The sequence below is a fragment of the Cheilinus undulatus genome, linkage group 11 (genome assembly GCF_018320785.1).
Source record: "Cheilinus undulatus linkage group 11, ASM1832078v1, whole genome shotgun sequence".
NCBI lineage: Eukaryota > Metazoa > Chordata > Actinopteri > Labriformes > Labridae > Cheilinus > Cheilinus undulatus.
In genome coordinates, this window is record NC_054875.1 from 38203940 (window position 1) to 38221531 (window position 17592).

Below are 17592 nucleotides of genomic sequence, written 5' to 3' on the forward strand. Positions count from 1 at the left end.
TACCTTACTAGACCCTGCCCATAACTGGAAAACTCAAGCAGGTCCTGCTACTATACTATAGCTACATATGAGCTTTATGCTACAATGGCAGCAGCCATGGCTCTCCACTTTCAGTACATCAAATTCCCACCTGTTGCTACTGCCTTGTTTTCTACAATTGACACTGATTGGTCAGGTCTATTTTCAGACTTTGCAATCTGGATTGCCTGATGACAGACATGGAATCTGGCCAATCCATCTGCTATGCAAGGTTATGGTTTCGTTATATCTCCGTAGAAACCAATGGGTGACATTACTGGGACTATGTCCAGATTTATACAATCTAAACTGTATGATGACACTTCATCAGAAAATTTGAGGCAAATAAAATGTCAGAGAATAATCAAAGTCAGCAGGATTCATCCTGGGGCACACAAGTGTCTCCGCAAAGCTGGTGTTGACTCGTCCAACAGACCACTTGACCAAGGCTGCCATCTGTAGTGACACAGCTGACTCTCACTCAGCTTGTGTTTTATGGTCAAACAAGAAAACTAGAAATAAATGTTAGAAGTTTTCCAACTTCAAACCATCAAAAATGTTAAAACAACCAAAATCCCCAGACATTAGCTCACATTATTTTATAGATTTACAGCATGGCTACAAAAACAACTGTTATTGTACACATGCTTTAGTCAGTTATGTAGGGGGAATCCTGTGTAGATCTCAAAGACCCACACAGTGACTAACACGTCCTACACTGTAGATTTGACCACTTTAACACATTGTGCTCTTCTGTTATTACAGAAAAAATGAAACAGACTTCAGACAGTTACAGCAGTTTATTCTGTATGTGCATTAAATAAATTATATTAATCTGCAACCAGCATGAAACACACGCACACAAATAGATAAGTACTTAAAAACTCACTTGTCTTTTGTGATGATGAAATGGATATGCCTACTGACTGATGGAGTTTAATGTCATGCACACATCCTCAAATGCAAACAGGCAATAGCAGAACTAAAAGCAACAAAAGGCGCTTACTACATTGATTACACTGCTTGAATAACAGTTACATAAATAGTGAACTAGATCTATGCCAGAGGGAATGTTAGTGCGATACAAAGAGTTGAATGTGGTATATCTGGAAGATTACGTTTTATCCTCTTCACATGAATTCAGTCATATCCTTACGAGTCAGAGGTAAGCCATGACACATGCATGGGAGTAGTGCTTTCTTTCTTCCTTGGTTGAAAAGCAATTTCTCAGCTGCAGCCGTAGGAGTACTGACACACAAACAGACACACACGCACACAAAACTCAGCCCCTAACCCCTTAAAAATCTCTAAGACATCCCTACCACTTACACAGTATGGATTTCTATCCGATTGCACTTGAATATCATTAAATTAAACGCAGCCTGTTACATTCCAGTGAAATCTACACATTTGTTATTGGACGGTTAAAGGACTTGATGTGGATGGAAGCATATTCATCGGTGGATAAGTCATTTTTGCTCCCGCCTCCAGATGATGACCATGCCGGTGGAATCAGCAGACGCCAGTAAACTCTCATCACAGTTGAAGCTCACATCCAGCACCGGACCCCCGTGACCCTGCAGCTTGTTCACGATCGCCTTGGTGTTGCGTTCGACGTCAAAGAAGTAGACACAGGCATCCTCACTTCCAGTCACTGTGTAAGAGGATCAAGGAGTGAAATTAAGAGAGAAACAGTCAAATTAATTATGGATGGCTCATTAAAACAACTCATTTTGAATTGATAATGAGTTTCTACAGTGTCCCTAAACAACCTTCAGAGACAGCCAATTAGAATTACTCGCATTCACAATGCATCTTTTACTTCCAACAGGAAAAGAAACCACGCCGAGGTGCCGACATTAACGCTCCTCAGGTGTCCTTCATTTCATGAACTTTTCAAAACATTATAGCAGAATATCAGCACCTTTTGTAACAAAGAAGTGAAACATCCATAGCAGTTTCACACCAGTATTTTTAAATGTGAGATATGTCTGTTAACTGGGGACTGAAACCTGATAATTTAAACACTGAAAAGATTTGCATAACATTAACGTGCTGGTTGCAGGAAATGAGAGAAGGTGATGAAAGTCAACTGAGGTTGAACTCTGAGGTAAAGCAGGGTCACATACTTTGAAGAAAACAACTTCAGTAACTTAAACATAAACAAATACACACTCATCAGCCACTTCATTAGGTACACCTGTTCAACTGCTCATTAATGCAATTATCTATTCAGCCAGTCACATGACAGCAACAAATGCATTTAGACATCTATCTAGATGCGTTCAAGAGGATCTGCAGAAGGTCAAAGTGAGCATCAGAATGGGAAAGAAAAGTGATTTAAATGCAGTGTTTCCCACACATAGACAATATTTGGGTGTGCCACCCAGGTACAGTACTGTGCATGGTTGGACCAAAAATTGAGGCCAAAGTAAGGTGTGTTGTGCCAAATGAGCCTGCCTGAGGGTTTCATAAGGCAGGAAGGAGGACTGACACAACCCCAGTCACGCTCAGGATGTCTTTACATACTGTCGCTAAAAAAAGTATGTGAACCCTTTGAGATTTCTTGGATTTCTGCATAAATTGGTCATCAAATGTGTTCCTATCTTCATCTCATTCGCAACAATAGAAAAACACAGTCTGCTTAAACTAATACCGCACAAAAAAATGATATGTTTTCATGTTTTTATTGATCAAACCATTTAAACACTCACAGTGCAGGGTGGAAAAAGTGTGTGAACCCCTAGGCTAATGACTGGTTGACCCTCCAGAGCTTCAGTTGGTGGACAGATGGTCTTAAGTTTTCCTGCAAAATGTCTTGATAAAATTGGGAATTCATTTTTCCGTCAATGACAGCAATCTGCCCAGACCCCGAGGCAGCAAAGCAGCCCCAAACCATGATGGCCCCTCTACCATATTTCACAGTTGGGATGAGGTTTTGATGTTGGTGTGCTGTGCCTTTTTTTCTCCACACATAGGGTTGTGTGTTCCTTCCAAACAACTCAATTTTGGTTTCACCTATGGACAGAATATTTTGTCAGTAGTGCTGTGGAACATCCTGGTGCTCTTTTGTAAACTTCAAACGTGCAGAAATGTGTTTTTTGGACAGCAGTGGCTTCCTCCGTGGTGTCCTCCCATGAACTCCATTCTTGTTTAATGTTTTACTTATCGTAGATTTGTCAACACAAATGTTGGCATGTGCCAGAGATTTCTGTAAGTCTTTAGCTGACACTCTAAGAGTCTTCTTCACCTCATTGAGCATTCTGCGCTGTGCTCTTGCAGTCATCTTTCCAGGACGGCCACGCCGAAGGAGAGTAGCAACAGTGCTGAATCTTCTCCATTTGTAGACAGTCTGTCTTACCGTGGACACATGAACATCAAGACTTTTAGAGATACTTTTGTAACCCTTTCCAACTCCATGCAAGTCAACAATTCTTGATCCTAGGTCTTCTGAGAGCTCTTCTGTGTCAGGCATGGTTAACATCAGGCAATGCTTCTTAAGAACAGCAAATTCAACACTGGTGTGTGTTTTTTATAGGGCAGGGCAGCTTTAACCAACACATCCAATCTCATCACATTGACTGGACTCCAGGTTGGCTGACTCCTGGCTCAAATTAGCTCTTGGAGAAGTCATTAGCCTTGGGGTTCACATACTTTTTCCACCCTGCACTGTGAGTGTTTAAATGGTTTGATCAATAAAAACATGAAAACATAGCATTTTTTGCACAGTATTAGTTTAAGCAGACTGTGTTTGTCTATTGTTGTGACTTAGATGAAGATCAGAACACATTTGATGACCAATTTATGCAGAAATCCAAGAAATCTCAAAGGGTTCACATACTTTTTCTAGTGACTGTATATCAGGGGCATGAGAAAATAATCTGTTGGAATTTTTTTTTAAAAAGTCCACACCTTTAGGGCAGAGTAAGGGGTGGATGTGGAAAGGAAGCACAGCCTAGGGCAGAGGTTTTAACACTTTTCAGGGTTCGATCCCCAAAATAATGGTGCCAGAGACAAGAGACCCCCACTGTACCAGAAGGTGGTTGAAGCATTGTTGAACATAGCCATGCAGATTCAGGAACAGTCTTGCAGATGATGTTAAATACCACTTTGATTCATCATTAATCTCAACAAATTACCATGCTTTTATTTTAAATTGAACAGATTTAAGCATAAATCTTGATCTTTACAAAAGTGGGTAAAAATAGCATTTAGAATCATTTAAAATTAATCTTAAATTTTTGGAAGGCATCCCACAACCCCCTCTTTATGTTTCACAACCCCCACTTTGGGAACCACTGGGCTAGGGTACTGTCTGGGCAAGAAGTAGGGTTGCCACGAGCCCCTGATCGTCATGTGGATGTCCCAAGACCTAGAAAAAAACAACCAGTGGTCCCTGGGCGTATCACCAGGGGTGAAAAGGTCTGGAAAAAAATGCCATCCAGCTTGACTTTGCTGATAAGCAATAAACAGATTTAACTGCCTTATCTTATCTTCTTAAGATAAAGTATAAAAACTAAATAAATCTTTTCAAATATGGGAAAATGGCTTGTATTTAGCTCCATTGTAACAAACTCAGGCCTTCACATTTGCTTTGAGTAGTGAGCCTACTTGAAACCGGTCCATACAAATGTCTGGAAGCTCGATTTCTGACCACATATCAATTTCCATGGTCCACTGAGTCTTCTGGAAACAGTAAGGATCTCTGTTGAGTCCAAAGCGAATATTAGTCTGTTTTCCTCTAGTTTTCTTCTGTTTCCCACTGAGTGGTAACCGTGTTTCAGAATGTCTAGCCACTCAACCTCGCTAACCCTTTATTACATATATTATCACCACCTACGCATGCAAAAGACATCTAGTACGTCCCTCCTGTAAATGCACTGATTAAGATAAGATAATACTTTATTGATCCCTGGAGGGAAAATTCTCCATGCCATGTCTCAAATGAAGCTTGTTAAGCTGTTGTTTAGACATTTTTCTCCAGCTTCTTGCTGCCATTATGAATTACATGTACTCCTGCAATCAAGGATGATTGTTTTGACACTATACCTCATCAACAATACGCCTTCAGCTAACCTGCTATGATTAGATTAATATTGAGTGAAACATTTCAGAGGGCAAGTGATGACATCTGAGTGTCTTTATACAATGCACTGCTGATGATTTCAGTCAAAAGAGCAGAAACACAAAAAAATCACATGTCTGGAATGAATCAGGGTGGGGTGACCATCCCTTCCGCCCAAATACTGTGTCATTCTGTGGGAAACGCTCAAATGACTTTGAATGTGCCATGGTTGTTGGTGCCGGACTGGCTTGTCTGAGTATTTCACAAACTGCTGATCTACTGTGATTTTCAGGCACAACTATCTCTAGGGTTTACAGAGGATAGTCCCACAAAAACAGGAAATATCCAGTGGGCAGCAGTTCTCTGGGCCAAAATGCCTTGTTGATTGCAGAGGTCAGAGAATCACTAAACTGGTTTGAGCTGATAGAAAGGCAACAATATCTCCATAATATGCAGAAGAGCATCTCCAAACACACATGTTGAACCTTAAAGTAGGTAGGCTACAGCTGCAGAAGACCACACTCCTGTCAGCTAAGAACAGGAAACTGAGGCTACAATCTCATGGGCTCACAAAATTGGGCAAAAGAAGACATAGCCTGGTCTGATGAGCCTGCAACACTCCAATAATAGGGTCAGAATTTGGTATAAACGTAAAAGAATGCCAACCACCAATAGCCATGGCATGTTCCAAGCCACTTAAATCATCTTTCCCATTCTGATACTCGTTTGGACTTCAGCATATCAAACCATGTCTAGATGCTTAAATGCAATGGCTGCTGCCAAGTGACTGGCTGATTAAACACTTGCATTAATGAGCAGCTGAATAGGTGTAGCAAATAAAATGGAATAAAATGATTTCAGATTCAACAAACACCAGCATATAACAAATGGTCTTTTTTCTATTTAAATCTCGCAGAAACTCAGAGCTTTCTTACCCACACAGGCCCCCTGTCTGAAGGACATGAGGGGGCAGAAGATGCTGTGAACGAGCTGGGAGCCATGCTGAATAGGGAAGCTTCTCTTCAGCTGTAGTGTGCCATCATTATCAACCACCCTGCCAGAACAAAGGTGATTCAACAGATCAAGTTTCGTGCAAAATGTCAACGCAGGTTTAGTAACAAGCACCACTGACGATGATTAAGACGAATCTGCCTATTAATAAACAGCGAGTTCCCCTTACAGACTGACCTGTACAGCAGCAGCTTATTGACACAGGCGTTAACCAGCAGGGAGGGGTCTCTGGCCTCTCGGCTAATCCAAGACCGAGCAGATATGCTGCAGATGGAGCTGCCTTCACTCACCACCAGACGCTTGGCTTTGGTCAGCTTCCCTGCAGGGGGTGCGGGCAGGAACAGCGGAGACCGGCAGAGACACATCAATCGCTTCCCCTTCCAACCACAGACATTTTGTGCATGATACATACTAATTATATTTGGGAGTCACAATCTGCACCTTTGCCCTCTGTTAAAATGAAATGTACCTGTGGCCATGTCAAAGAGGAAGGAGAAGATGCTTCCCCTGTCATCCCCAGCCCATAGGATCCTCCCTGGAGCATCAAAGGAGAGAGACAGCACGCGGCCTGTCAGCTTACTGGAGCCCCCCTTCACCTTCTTCCCAGTGGAGATGTTCACCACCTGCAGGTGGTGCTTGCTGTTCCCCACCTGCAACACAGCACCAAGAGTGAGGACTCATTATTTTCACAGGGCAGCCCTGAGAGACTGACTAGGAAAATAAATACTTGTTTCTTTGTTTTCGGTGCAGTTAGAGAAGGTAAACCAGTGTAGTTTGAGCTATACAAATATTTTCTAGTTTTTCCCTAATGACAGGAAAAGTGCTCAGCAAAGAAATTCTTAAATCTAATTACTACAGGCCCCACAAATGACCCATGTGGACTGAAAATAAAGAGAGTAAACATAAGACACACTATTTTGTTTTAATGATGAGTGATTTATACATATGCATGGGCGGCCCAAGTTCGAGTCCGGCTTGCAGATCCTTTCCTGCATGAATGTTTATGACTCTGTTAGCTGAGAACTAGTCAGCGACTGAGAGAAATAAAATGTTATTTCCTGATTGTTTTACAGTGGTTATGCTCTAAAGAACTTGGAAACACATCAACAACTAAACACAAGCTACATGTACAGAAAGATGCAGGATGTTTTGTGGAAATGATGCTGTCTCCACCCTCCCCCTGTCACAGCCTTTAATCCCTGCCAGCAATTTTTTTTATTAAGTCCCTTTATCATCTTATTAAAACACACAGGTTAGCATTAGTGTCAGAGAGCAGAGGAGAGAGACAGCAGTGTCTCATGAGCCCAGAAAGTCCTTAACTGCTGACTTACTTTCAGTTCACCTTGGTACCTGTACACTGGATCCTGATGGATAGTATTTCTTTTCTGTTATTACATAGTTCAGGCTGAGACAAGTAGGTGCTCTTAATATTACTGTTAGAAAATGAGACAAAAAGACTTACCTGTGGTTACACTGTATTTAATACAATAGTTATTGAGCTTGGATAACAGAAATCATATGAATACAAGCAGGTCTTCTCTGATTCACTTGTCATTTCAGTCCAACATAACATAAAACAACATAAAAATAATTTATCATGCTGCAAAAGCTTGTATTGTTAGTTTGTTTTGACCACCAGGAGGGTGTTATAAGGACACTGAACTAGTTAGCCTGATCAGGCGATATCATGCAGGCCCCCCATCGCCAAGCAACCAATCAACTGTTTAGTATCTTGTTGCAATTTGAGTAAACCAAGCTTGACTTTGGTTGACTTCAACCTTGCTGAAATTATCACAAGTGCATTTCCTCATCCACGCCTCTCAGTGGCTGAACAAGCGTGAAAAAATACCCCATCCTCCGCCTCAGCTTCATCAGCCTTTCATTCAACCTCCTCCTGTGTCTCCTTTCTTTTCTTCTTTGCAGTTACTACAGTCTAATCAACTGCAGCTCAGCTTCAACATAATAAGCCAGCTTCAGTCACCATGGTTTCCTGTACACAAACAATGTAGTGAGTCACTACGTATGCCACTATTGCACAGATTTGAAGCTGTAGTGTAAGAAGACTTTATACTTGCAAACAGTTTTTTTATTATCATTTTGGCAACTCTTACTGACCAACACTTTCTGATCTAAATACAGCTGTAGAAAAAAACTATATATAATTTAAGGAACTTTTGCTGGCACATTTTTTCTATTTTAAACACATTTTAGGGACTAAAATAAGCAGATGATGAGGTTGTCTCTCACAAAGTTTAAACACTTCTATCAGCTCAAACATATGAGGCTAATGCAGGGCTTCTCTGAGCAACAAACCACTAAAACATGTACAATCTAGAAAGAAGAACAGTTCTTCCTAATGTTAAGTTCTTGCTTATTGTACTGACATAAGTATCGATCTCCCTAATGTGCTGTTTGATGAGATATAAATGGACAATGCCAGGAACAATTTAATGTTTGTAACTCAATTAAAGTATTTTTCATTTTAAAAAAGGGTAAAATTTAAGTATTTGATATTAAGCAAGTTTGTTTTTCATACAATAGATGCACTGAAATTTTAATTAATGACTGCAGAATGTAAATATCTACCTATTCAAAACAACTGGAACAATGAAAAGCTACAACTGGGAGATTAGATGGCACAGTTTGTTTTATTCATATGATTCACACCAAAATTAAAGAGGTTTTTGGTTAATTAAAAGGCATGATGATTAATTCATTTCACTGAATGTTGTGTACGCCTGAGAGGGAGAAGATACAAAGAGGTACCATCAGTGATTTAAAGACAGTTACACAAGAGGTTATACCAGAGCCAGAAAAAAGCAACTTTGAATCTTTAATGCTGAACACCATGCCTCAGATAAAGCCTGACACACACTACAAGATAATTGTGCTGATTTTTGGCTAGATTACTCTCCTTGCGACCAAAGTCAGCAAAGGCTTGATTATCAGATGGTTTTGATGATTATCTTGACAGATTGTTCCGTGGTGTGAGGTGCGTTAAGAGAGATTTAACCTTCCCTGATCAGCTTGAAAGATGATCAAAGACTCAACTAGAGATGTTAAATATTAAACATGTTAAATATTTCCAACCAGGAATTGTGCTATCTTTTGGGAACAACAAGACTGTTATGTGGAATGGGAAAACAGCCAATCAGAAGGCAATATGACCGACGGAGGAAGCACACCAAACACAGCCATGGAACGAAAGTAAAGGTGAAGCATAAAGTTAAATAGATACTAAAAATGGAAGAGCGGGGCGCATAGATAGCCTTGCAGTCTAAAGTGCCACTCATGTACGCAGGCAGCCCAGCCCGTCCCGTCCTGGCCCGTGGCCCTTTACCGCATGTCGCTCCCCACTCTCTCTCACGTATCTGACTCTATCCACTGTCCTCCTCTATGGAATAAAGGAACAAAAAGCCCAAAAATAAATCTTAAAAAAAAAAAAAAAAAAAAAAAAAAAAGAAAGAGCAACTTGCTGATTTGTAGCAACAACATGAATGTTTATGCAACATGTCTTGTAAAATTACTGCATTCAATTTGACAAAGGGAGAAATCTGGACCAGAGTAAACTAAGACTAGCTAAAAATAGACCTCAGATGGCTAAAACTTAAACAAAAGGTATGTTTAGTTTTTTTTCAAGATGACTTAAACAAAACTAAAATGTAACTAGTCTTTGTCAGATGGTCAAAATCTATGAACTTTCTCCACTTTGTGCCAGTCTTAGGTGAATTTTGTCTTCAAATTCCAAGAAGACAGTTAAGACAGTGTTAAACATCTGGGTGTGGGGTAGAAGGGTCATGCCAAATAACAATCATGATAGTTTTCAGGTGTTAACATCTTTTGCGATCCAATGCAAGTTAGAGTACTAGTGTTAATTTTAAGTCCTAGATGGGACCTGTTTTAGAATGCAGAAAGTTATAAGATGTCTGTAATAAAACTCACCACAGTAAGGTTGTTATTCATGGGCTGGAAGGTGCAGCAGAGCAACTCGCTAGATTCTGGGTCTCTGACCTCTCGAATGCACCGACCATCCTCCGTGTTCCAGATCCGCAAAGTCCCGTCCAGGGATGTCGACACAATGATATCATTGCTCAGAGACCAAGCAAAGTCTGTGACAGGACCTCCGTGACCTTTCAGAGTCACCTTCACACTGGGAGGAGACGGGGACAAAGTCATGATAGACAGGGTGCCGTCCAGCGAGCAGCAAGCAAGGAGGTGCTTGTCATCATTGGCAAACTGCAACCGTGGAACTAAAACAAGAGAAAAAGATACTTTGAAACATCAAGATTTACACATAATGTGTGTTAAATAAAAAGCTACTTTCTTACCAGCAGAATCTACATGTTGGTCAAATATGTGGTGCATGCCAGCAAAAGCATAGTTTTCACTCAGAGTTGTGTCTCCTGCCATGGCACGACTGGCCTCTGCCACTGAGGTGGGCACCAAACTGCCCGGAGGCCTGTGGTAGGAAATAAAAAACCACCATGTAGGCATTAAATCAATACAACACATCTCACAAGCCTTTCCTACAGGTGACAACTCAATAAACGAGATCTGACTCAGTACAACCAAACCTGCATTTCAGCCAGTAAATCCAACAAAAGCAGAAGTAAATCAGATCAGAAAAGATGCTGATTCCATTTTAGAATATCTAGGATTGTTTTTGGTACCTCTCATCATAGACAGCTCTGTTCATCTGGGCCTGTAGCTGGTAGGAGCCTCTACTGACGGACCTACGGTGACCACGAGCACCTTGGGCGCGGGGGTCCTCCTCAAAGTCCTTTAAGAGGAAAAAGGGAGGGAGTCGGAAGAGGAAGAGAAAGAACCTCAAAGAGTGAGTGCACTTTAAATAAGAATGACAGAGAATTAAAAATAAACATCATTAAGCCTTGAAACTTAAAATTACAATACACTTTTTTGGTAAGGGATATATCCTGTATACATTTGCAATGCCAGCCACTTCAACCAAGCTGCTCAGCTTAATTTGCATGGGCAAGCAAAGCACAGTTTGGCTCTGCTGCTAATTGATGAAAATTAAGGTCCATCAATCCAGATGGCTCTCGTATGTCGTATCTTTAATTGTCATTTCAGCCTAACGATATTTTCATTTCTTCTGTTCCAATTTATTTCAAACACTCCCACTCCTATTCTTTCTGTCCTACTTTTCTCCCCTTTCTGTTTCTTTGGGTCTGACCTCCATGCGGTCCAGTGTGGTGCGGGAACTGCGCACACTGCTGGCCCTGAAGCTGCTCTGCTCTGACAGGGGCCCGTAGCGCAGGGCCAGCAGCTGACTGCGCAGCCTCAGGTACTGCCTGCGCAGCCCCGGCTCAAAGCCACACTTGGCGTTCTCTCTGAGCAGCTGGCTGCGTCGGCGGATGTACTGAGTTCGGAACTGTGGGAAGGTAGGCGTGCGGTAAGCATTGTACCTGAGGAAGGGAAAGAAGTGACACAGCACAAACGATAACTCACAACTGATCCATAAGCAATTACACGTCTGAATAGCTTCTTCATCAGTTAAGGCTATGAAAAGCTGCTGCGTGGTTGAGTCTCACCTTGCGTCCACTGCCAAAACCTGCTGCCAAACTGCTGCCATTCCACCAGCACTCTGGGTAAAGAGGAATCCACTGCCAGGGCAGATTCCTGTCAAAGTACACAACACCCACTTGATTTCTATTTACTTTAAGTCCTTAACTTTACATTAATGCACTTTATTTGGTTTATTAAGCTGATATGAAAAAAAGCTATGTTTAATGACAAGGGTTGTCAAAAGATGATTTTTTAAAATCGAAAGTAATCCCATTGCATCTTTTTATTGCATTTCAAAATTTCTCTATTTTGCATTAATTAACCACAAAAAAGGAAGTTGTTATGGATTGAAAAAGAAATAAGGGAACAGTAAAACAGTTCATGTTTGATAACACAAGGCACGGATGACTTTCAACTTGTCCCCTGAGCTGTCTGTCAGTTTTTAAAGGAAAATGAGAAATTCAGGGGCAGTGGTGGCCCTATTTTACATCTGCGAGGAGATCGTGACACAGCTTAATCAAAGTGGGTTGAAAGAACAATAATCATGTGGTTAATCAGGATGAAAAAATGGTGCACTAATTGTTGATCTTAATTAATCACATTAATCAGCAGCTCAGTAATGGGTGCATATTGGTGGTAACTCAAAGCTGTATTTCTGGGGCACAGATGGCCTAGCAGTTGGGTCGTACCCCATGTGCGTGGGTGGCTCGGTTTCATATATTTTTTTAAAATCTGTATTTCTTCTTGCTGTTCATCAAGTCTAACACAAAATGTCTTTGTAACATGCCACTCCTGTACTCAAAATCAATCTGACAGTAGAAGACATCCTCAAAGGTTTAATGTACACAAACTGAATGAGAAAGCACTGCTTGGTTGTGAACAAACTGTCTTATCTACTTGAGCATCACCAGCACTTCTAACACTGCAATAACGATGAAACCGCACAGCCCCACTCAGCATGATAATTTTTTTGCTGCATGAAACCAAAGCTGATAAATGGAGTCATTCCCACCATCTCATCCACAAGACTGAGTCAGGTGATGATGCAAAATCAATTAGTGCCACAGAGAAATACCTTGTCATGAAGCCTGCGTCTCACAATGTCAGTCTGACACCAGAAGATGACAGTTTAAGTGAACGTGCATGGTAAAGAGACAGGCAAAGAAGTATTTCATGTCGGTGGTTGGAAGGTGTTGTGGTTTCACGTGTGACCGTGTTAACTGGTGACTTCCAGTCGAATGCGTCTGTGGTCGTCGTAGTTACAGCAATATGTGAGACGTAAACTACCAAAACTGTCTCATTCCATTATTTCTAGCCATGATACCAAAATATATTAATGAGATATTTCCTTGCTAAAAAAAACCAACAAAAATAATATATTCAAAGGTAAATGTATCATTTCAACAGATGAAAGACACCAGTTACCACGGTAACTCTTTCCACCTTTACACCGGTGCGACTTCCTGACAGCTAACGTCGCAAAGCTAGCTTGTGATGGCTAATAATTAGCAACAAAGCTACAGCATCATCTGAGATGTCCTCGCACAATACCCCCTCATCCACTTATTCTTGGTCGCACACTGACAGCCCATCAGTTAGCAATTTCAAATCGACAATAAGGCGGTTCTGTTGTGTAAAGAAAGCCAAAAAACACGGAGAAATACATGAGTAAACGGCTCACCTTCCTTAGCTTTTCTCCATCGCTGCTTTTTCTGTCGAATCACGTGACGCGGTGTAACCAGCCCACTCAGTGATGTGGACCTACGTGACTCCGGATGATGAATCACAGGATTTACATTATTTATTATCAGATGTAATATGATGAGCCGATAGGGGTTTGATTTGATTAAAAATGAAACAGATCAGGGCCATAAACAGAAACTTCCTGATTGACAAAATCGTGATTTTTCGTCTCTGTCTTGCCATAGATGGGGAAAAATCTGAAGGTTATGTCCATTTCAGGATAAAGGATCACATTAACAGATGAATGGCCTATATATAAAGTGGTCCTAGACCCCTTAGTTCTCACAAAATTTTGGTATTAAGGTCAGCATATACCTAATTAGCAATTAAGACTAGGCTACTGTTCTTTTTCCTAAGTTTGCTTTCATTGTGTTAAACAATGTTGTTTTCCATGAGTGTTTTTTGTGATACTGTGCCCTCATTAAGAGGTAAGGAGTCATTGATTTGGAGCATAGGCGACTTTCAAGGGTGGCTTAGGGGGCTTAGGCCCCAGATGTTTTCTTTAAAGCCCCATATCTTATCTTATCAGGCCAGTTAAAGGAATGCTGCCTATGAATATAACTATATATAAATGCTCAAGGAAATAAGTGATAAACAATTAAGACTTTCTGATCAACAACATGGAAATTTAAGCCTTTATATCTTTAAGAGCTTATTTGGTCATTAAAGTATTAAAAGTACTTTTAACATTGCTCTAAAAATACAATTTTCAGCATTTTTGTGTATAAATCAATACCTGTAACCTCATATGTTGCTTCTTTACGGTTTATGCATAGTTCCAATTGTAAATTTCCACACCAAATCCCTACCATGCCTATACAATGTAACTGAAAAAATCAACACAAGACATGTTTAGAAGGCAGAAATTAAAAAAAACAAACTTCAAAAATATGTATCCTGATTTATGATAACAACACTTTTAGTGCAATTAGATTAAGAAATAATTGATGTGAGCACAAAAGGATTTTTTTTTGCTTGAGCTGTATTCTTTTTTTCAACATGATGCATAGATTTAAATTTATAGATATGCGTTTGAAATCGGGTAAAAAATAATGCGTACACCTACCCAATAAGCAAAAACTTGGGCTTAGCCTTGGATATTTAATCCTCTGGGACTGACGTTGCCATAAACAACAATAAAAGGCACAGGTTACAAAAAGTTATATAACTTTTGAAACATAAATCATAGCCACTTACCTCAGTTTTAATGCCGCTCTCCATGCCTTCATTGCTCTTACAGAAGCTCTTCTAGCAAGTCTGGAAGTTGGGTGACTTCCTGGGGTCTTTAAAGATTAAAGATTTTTTTAATCACTTTTTTTTTTAAATTGCTGCTGCCAATGGCTAATGGTATCTGCCATATTGTCTATTTTGCATCCCACAATGCATTGTGATAGGCTGTGACAACAGAATGTTCTGTTGCTGCATCATACTTTGTCAAACTGTACATGTTTTTAGGAAAGAATAGCTCATAATAGAGAGAGCCTGTGACGTAGCCCTCTGTGTCTCTGCAGACAGGAACTGCTTTGATTAATGACACAAATAGAGCCAATACAAAGAGGCACAAGGACTTTTTGTAAAAATATGAATATTTAAAGACTTTTTGTTACAGAATGCTTCTTGGTCACTAAGAGATGGAAAACCAAGTTTGTGGAAAAAATGCCTTAGTCATTATTGTTGACTGTGTCAAACATAAAAATATTTAAGATTTCATTTCTGTTTTGTTTGTTATTTTGCCTTTATTTTCCCATAATAAAATTTAAATGACATTTCTGCAGCTCACATTTTCTAAAAGCCCAGGTTGTCCATAATAAAATGATGTTTAGAGCTTGTCTGTGCACCACAGGGTTGATGTTATACAAGCTTTTAAGACAATAAGTCCAGATGGGACAAAATGGTTAAAATATACAGAGATACAGGGCTTTTCTTTCAGGCCTACAGGGTGGATCTTTTTCTCTTTTAGAAGCGACCTGTCTGTCCCAACCACTCAAAATCATGCTGCCCCACAGATGGATGGGAAACTGGTGTTGTTGAAATAGTAGGCCTACATCACATGCATATTTCCATCAGAAGTTTCAGCGATTTAAAAGCCTCAGCTTCGACAATGTAATGACCTCAAAATGAAATCTAACCAAAGCTTTTTCCCTCTCTTATTCATTACAGGGTCAACCTCCTGTTTGCTTCCTGCCCCTCCTGCCTACACGACCATTAAAGGCGGGCTATTTTCATTGCTACGGCTCTGAAAAGATTTATTGTCATTCATCAGGAAAGAAAATAAACTCTTACATGTTATGCTGTCCCAATCCCCCCGAATTTATCGTACATTTATTAGCTGTCTTTAAGTATCACTATTATTATTCCCTGTTTGCCACCCAGCTGTCTTTTTATAAACATAAGTAATGGAGCCATTATATGCATATTAGGATTAGTGCATACTGGGACAATGGGTTCCCAAAGGGGAGAAATAATCAATATAACAATATCAGCCATATTTGTATTGAAAAGCACACAATATGGGAAACAAAGGGTGGCAAATTTAAGCCGTCCTCAATGATCCACTCATACTGAAGGCTAATTTAGCATAAACTAACAAGGCAATATTTCTATTTGGGTATTTGAGGGTGATCCACATCATCCATCCAGTGTCAGATGTGTCTGGTGAAACAATACAACCATTATAGTAAACTCCCTGGCTGTCACGGTACTAGAATTTTAAACTTTATTAATGTGCTAGTGAAAATCAGACTATATTGATGCCAGTTCTAATACAATAGTAACAAAAACAGAGGTCTGGGCATCCGGTTTAGTGTGTTTTTGTGCAATTTTGAGGGATTCATTTCACTCCTAAACAGCAGTCTTATGATATAAATGTATTTTTAAAAGTTTGAATAGTTTTCAGTACCACTGATCATTAAAATAATAGATTTTATCATTTTAAATCAGATGAGATTGAAAAGTAAGTGTGACAAGGATTGTAAACTATCATAATAACACTATCAAATCCCCGGTTACATGATAGAAATGCTTTCTTGTCCCGGACAATAGGTGAGCACACAGTTCCAGTGGCTTCACAATGGCAGTATTACAAGGTCAGCTCTGAGGTTTCGCCTGGCTCAGCAAAGACCTACGGGGCCGCCGGGCATGCTGCTCAGCTGACAGGGCTCTTTGCTTGTTCACGCTGCTCTTTCTCGAAGGGGCCCCAGTGACAGAGCCATTCACAAGCATGGGCCATAAATGACCGAGGTGACCAGCACATTTAGCACTGCATTCTCAAAAATCAGCACCGACTCTGGAGCACAGCCAAAATGCCAGGAACGAAAGGTAGGCCGGGGCAAAGTCAACAACTAAACTCGGATAATATGCTGTTTGTTTTATTTATTCTCACACCAGAGGACTAGAATCACTTGAAAACAATGTGGCAAACGTGATTGAGCTTCCTCTATTTTCAGGTAATAAGTCGGACAAGAAGTCAGCTACCAAGGTAAAAAAATCTGGAGTCTAAAGCTGTCAGAATTTAGTCTTGCTTCATGCATATCTGCTGCTTTACTCAGAGTACATTTGCTTGCATTTAACAGCAACCTCAGAGTCCTAAAGAGCAGCCGAAGAAAGGTGATCAGAAAGGAGATGATAACAAGAAGCAAGGAGGTAAGCATTTACACGAATGTGACATTTTGTTGTTTTTTTAAATCACGTGAATGGAGCTAGGTTGAGATTTTAAAGCATTGTGGCCATAGGGGTAAAAATGTCAGTTCTTGGTGACATTTTCTGTTCTATTTCTTGTTCATTATTAACATAGGGTGCAAGCAGACTTTTACTCACAGTCTAAATTGTACAAAATGTTGGATTAACAGAACTGAAATATTGCCAATGCTGCATTCAGACAGTTAAAGTGATTTTAATGGATCACTGCTGCTCTCTCTTTTATTTGCAATAGCTATGAGGTAAAAGCATGACTAAAAATCAGAAGTTTTTTCATCTTTGGTGCTTTCTTTCCTTAAAATTATGGAGATTTTATTCTTTTAAATCTAGGAGGAATCAAAGGCTTTGAAATGTAGGCGACCCTAGCACAGACTACGTGACTTTTAATAAAACATATGGAGCACTGTGCAGGGTTAATATAGGCCTTTAGTGCTTTGGGACTCCATCAGAAATCCCCTCATGTCCTGACATACGAGTGAGAATGCTGTGCTGTGATTTCCGTGTCCCCAGTGAAGCTATCTGTCTGTGTTTCA

The 17592-nt window shown here is 40.2% G+C and overlaps 1 protein-coding gene across 1 annotated transcript; it reads right to left on the reverse strand.

Moving 5' to 3' along the window:
* Nucleotides 1-803: 803 nt before the first annotated feature.
* On the reverse strand, nucleotides 804-13380 carry wdr13 (WD repeat domain 13). Its single transcript, XM_041799977.1, has 10 exons — nucleotides 13302-13380; nucleotides 11647-11734; nucleotides 11289-11520; nucleotides 10765-10874; nucleotides 10423-10553; nucleotides 10037-10344; nucleotides 6564-6744; nucleotides 6272-6413; nucleotides 6019-6137; nucleotides 804-1672 (listed from the first exon to the last, which is right to left on the reverse strand). Exons 2-10 carry the CDS (start codon nucleotides 11685-11687, stop codon nucleotides 1488-1490), a joined length of 1449 nt encoding a protein of 482 aa, XP_041655911.1. The 5' UTR covers nucleotides 11688-11734; nucleotides 13302-13380; the 3' UTR covers nucleotides 804-1487.
* Between the last annotated feature and the right edge of the window lie 4212 nt (nucleotides 13381-17592).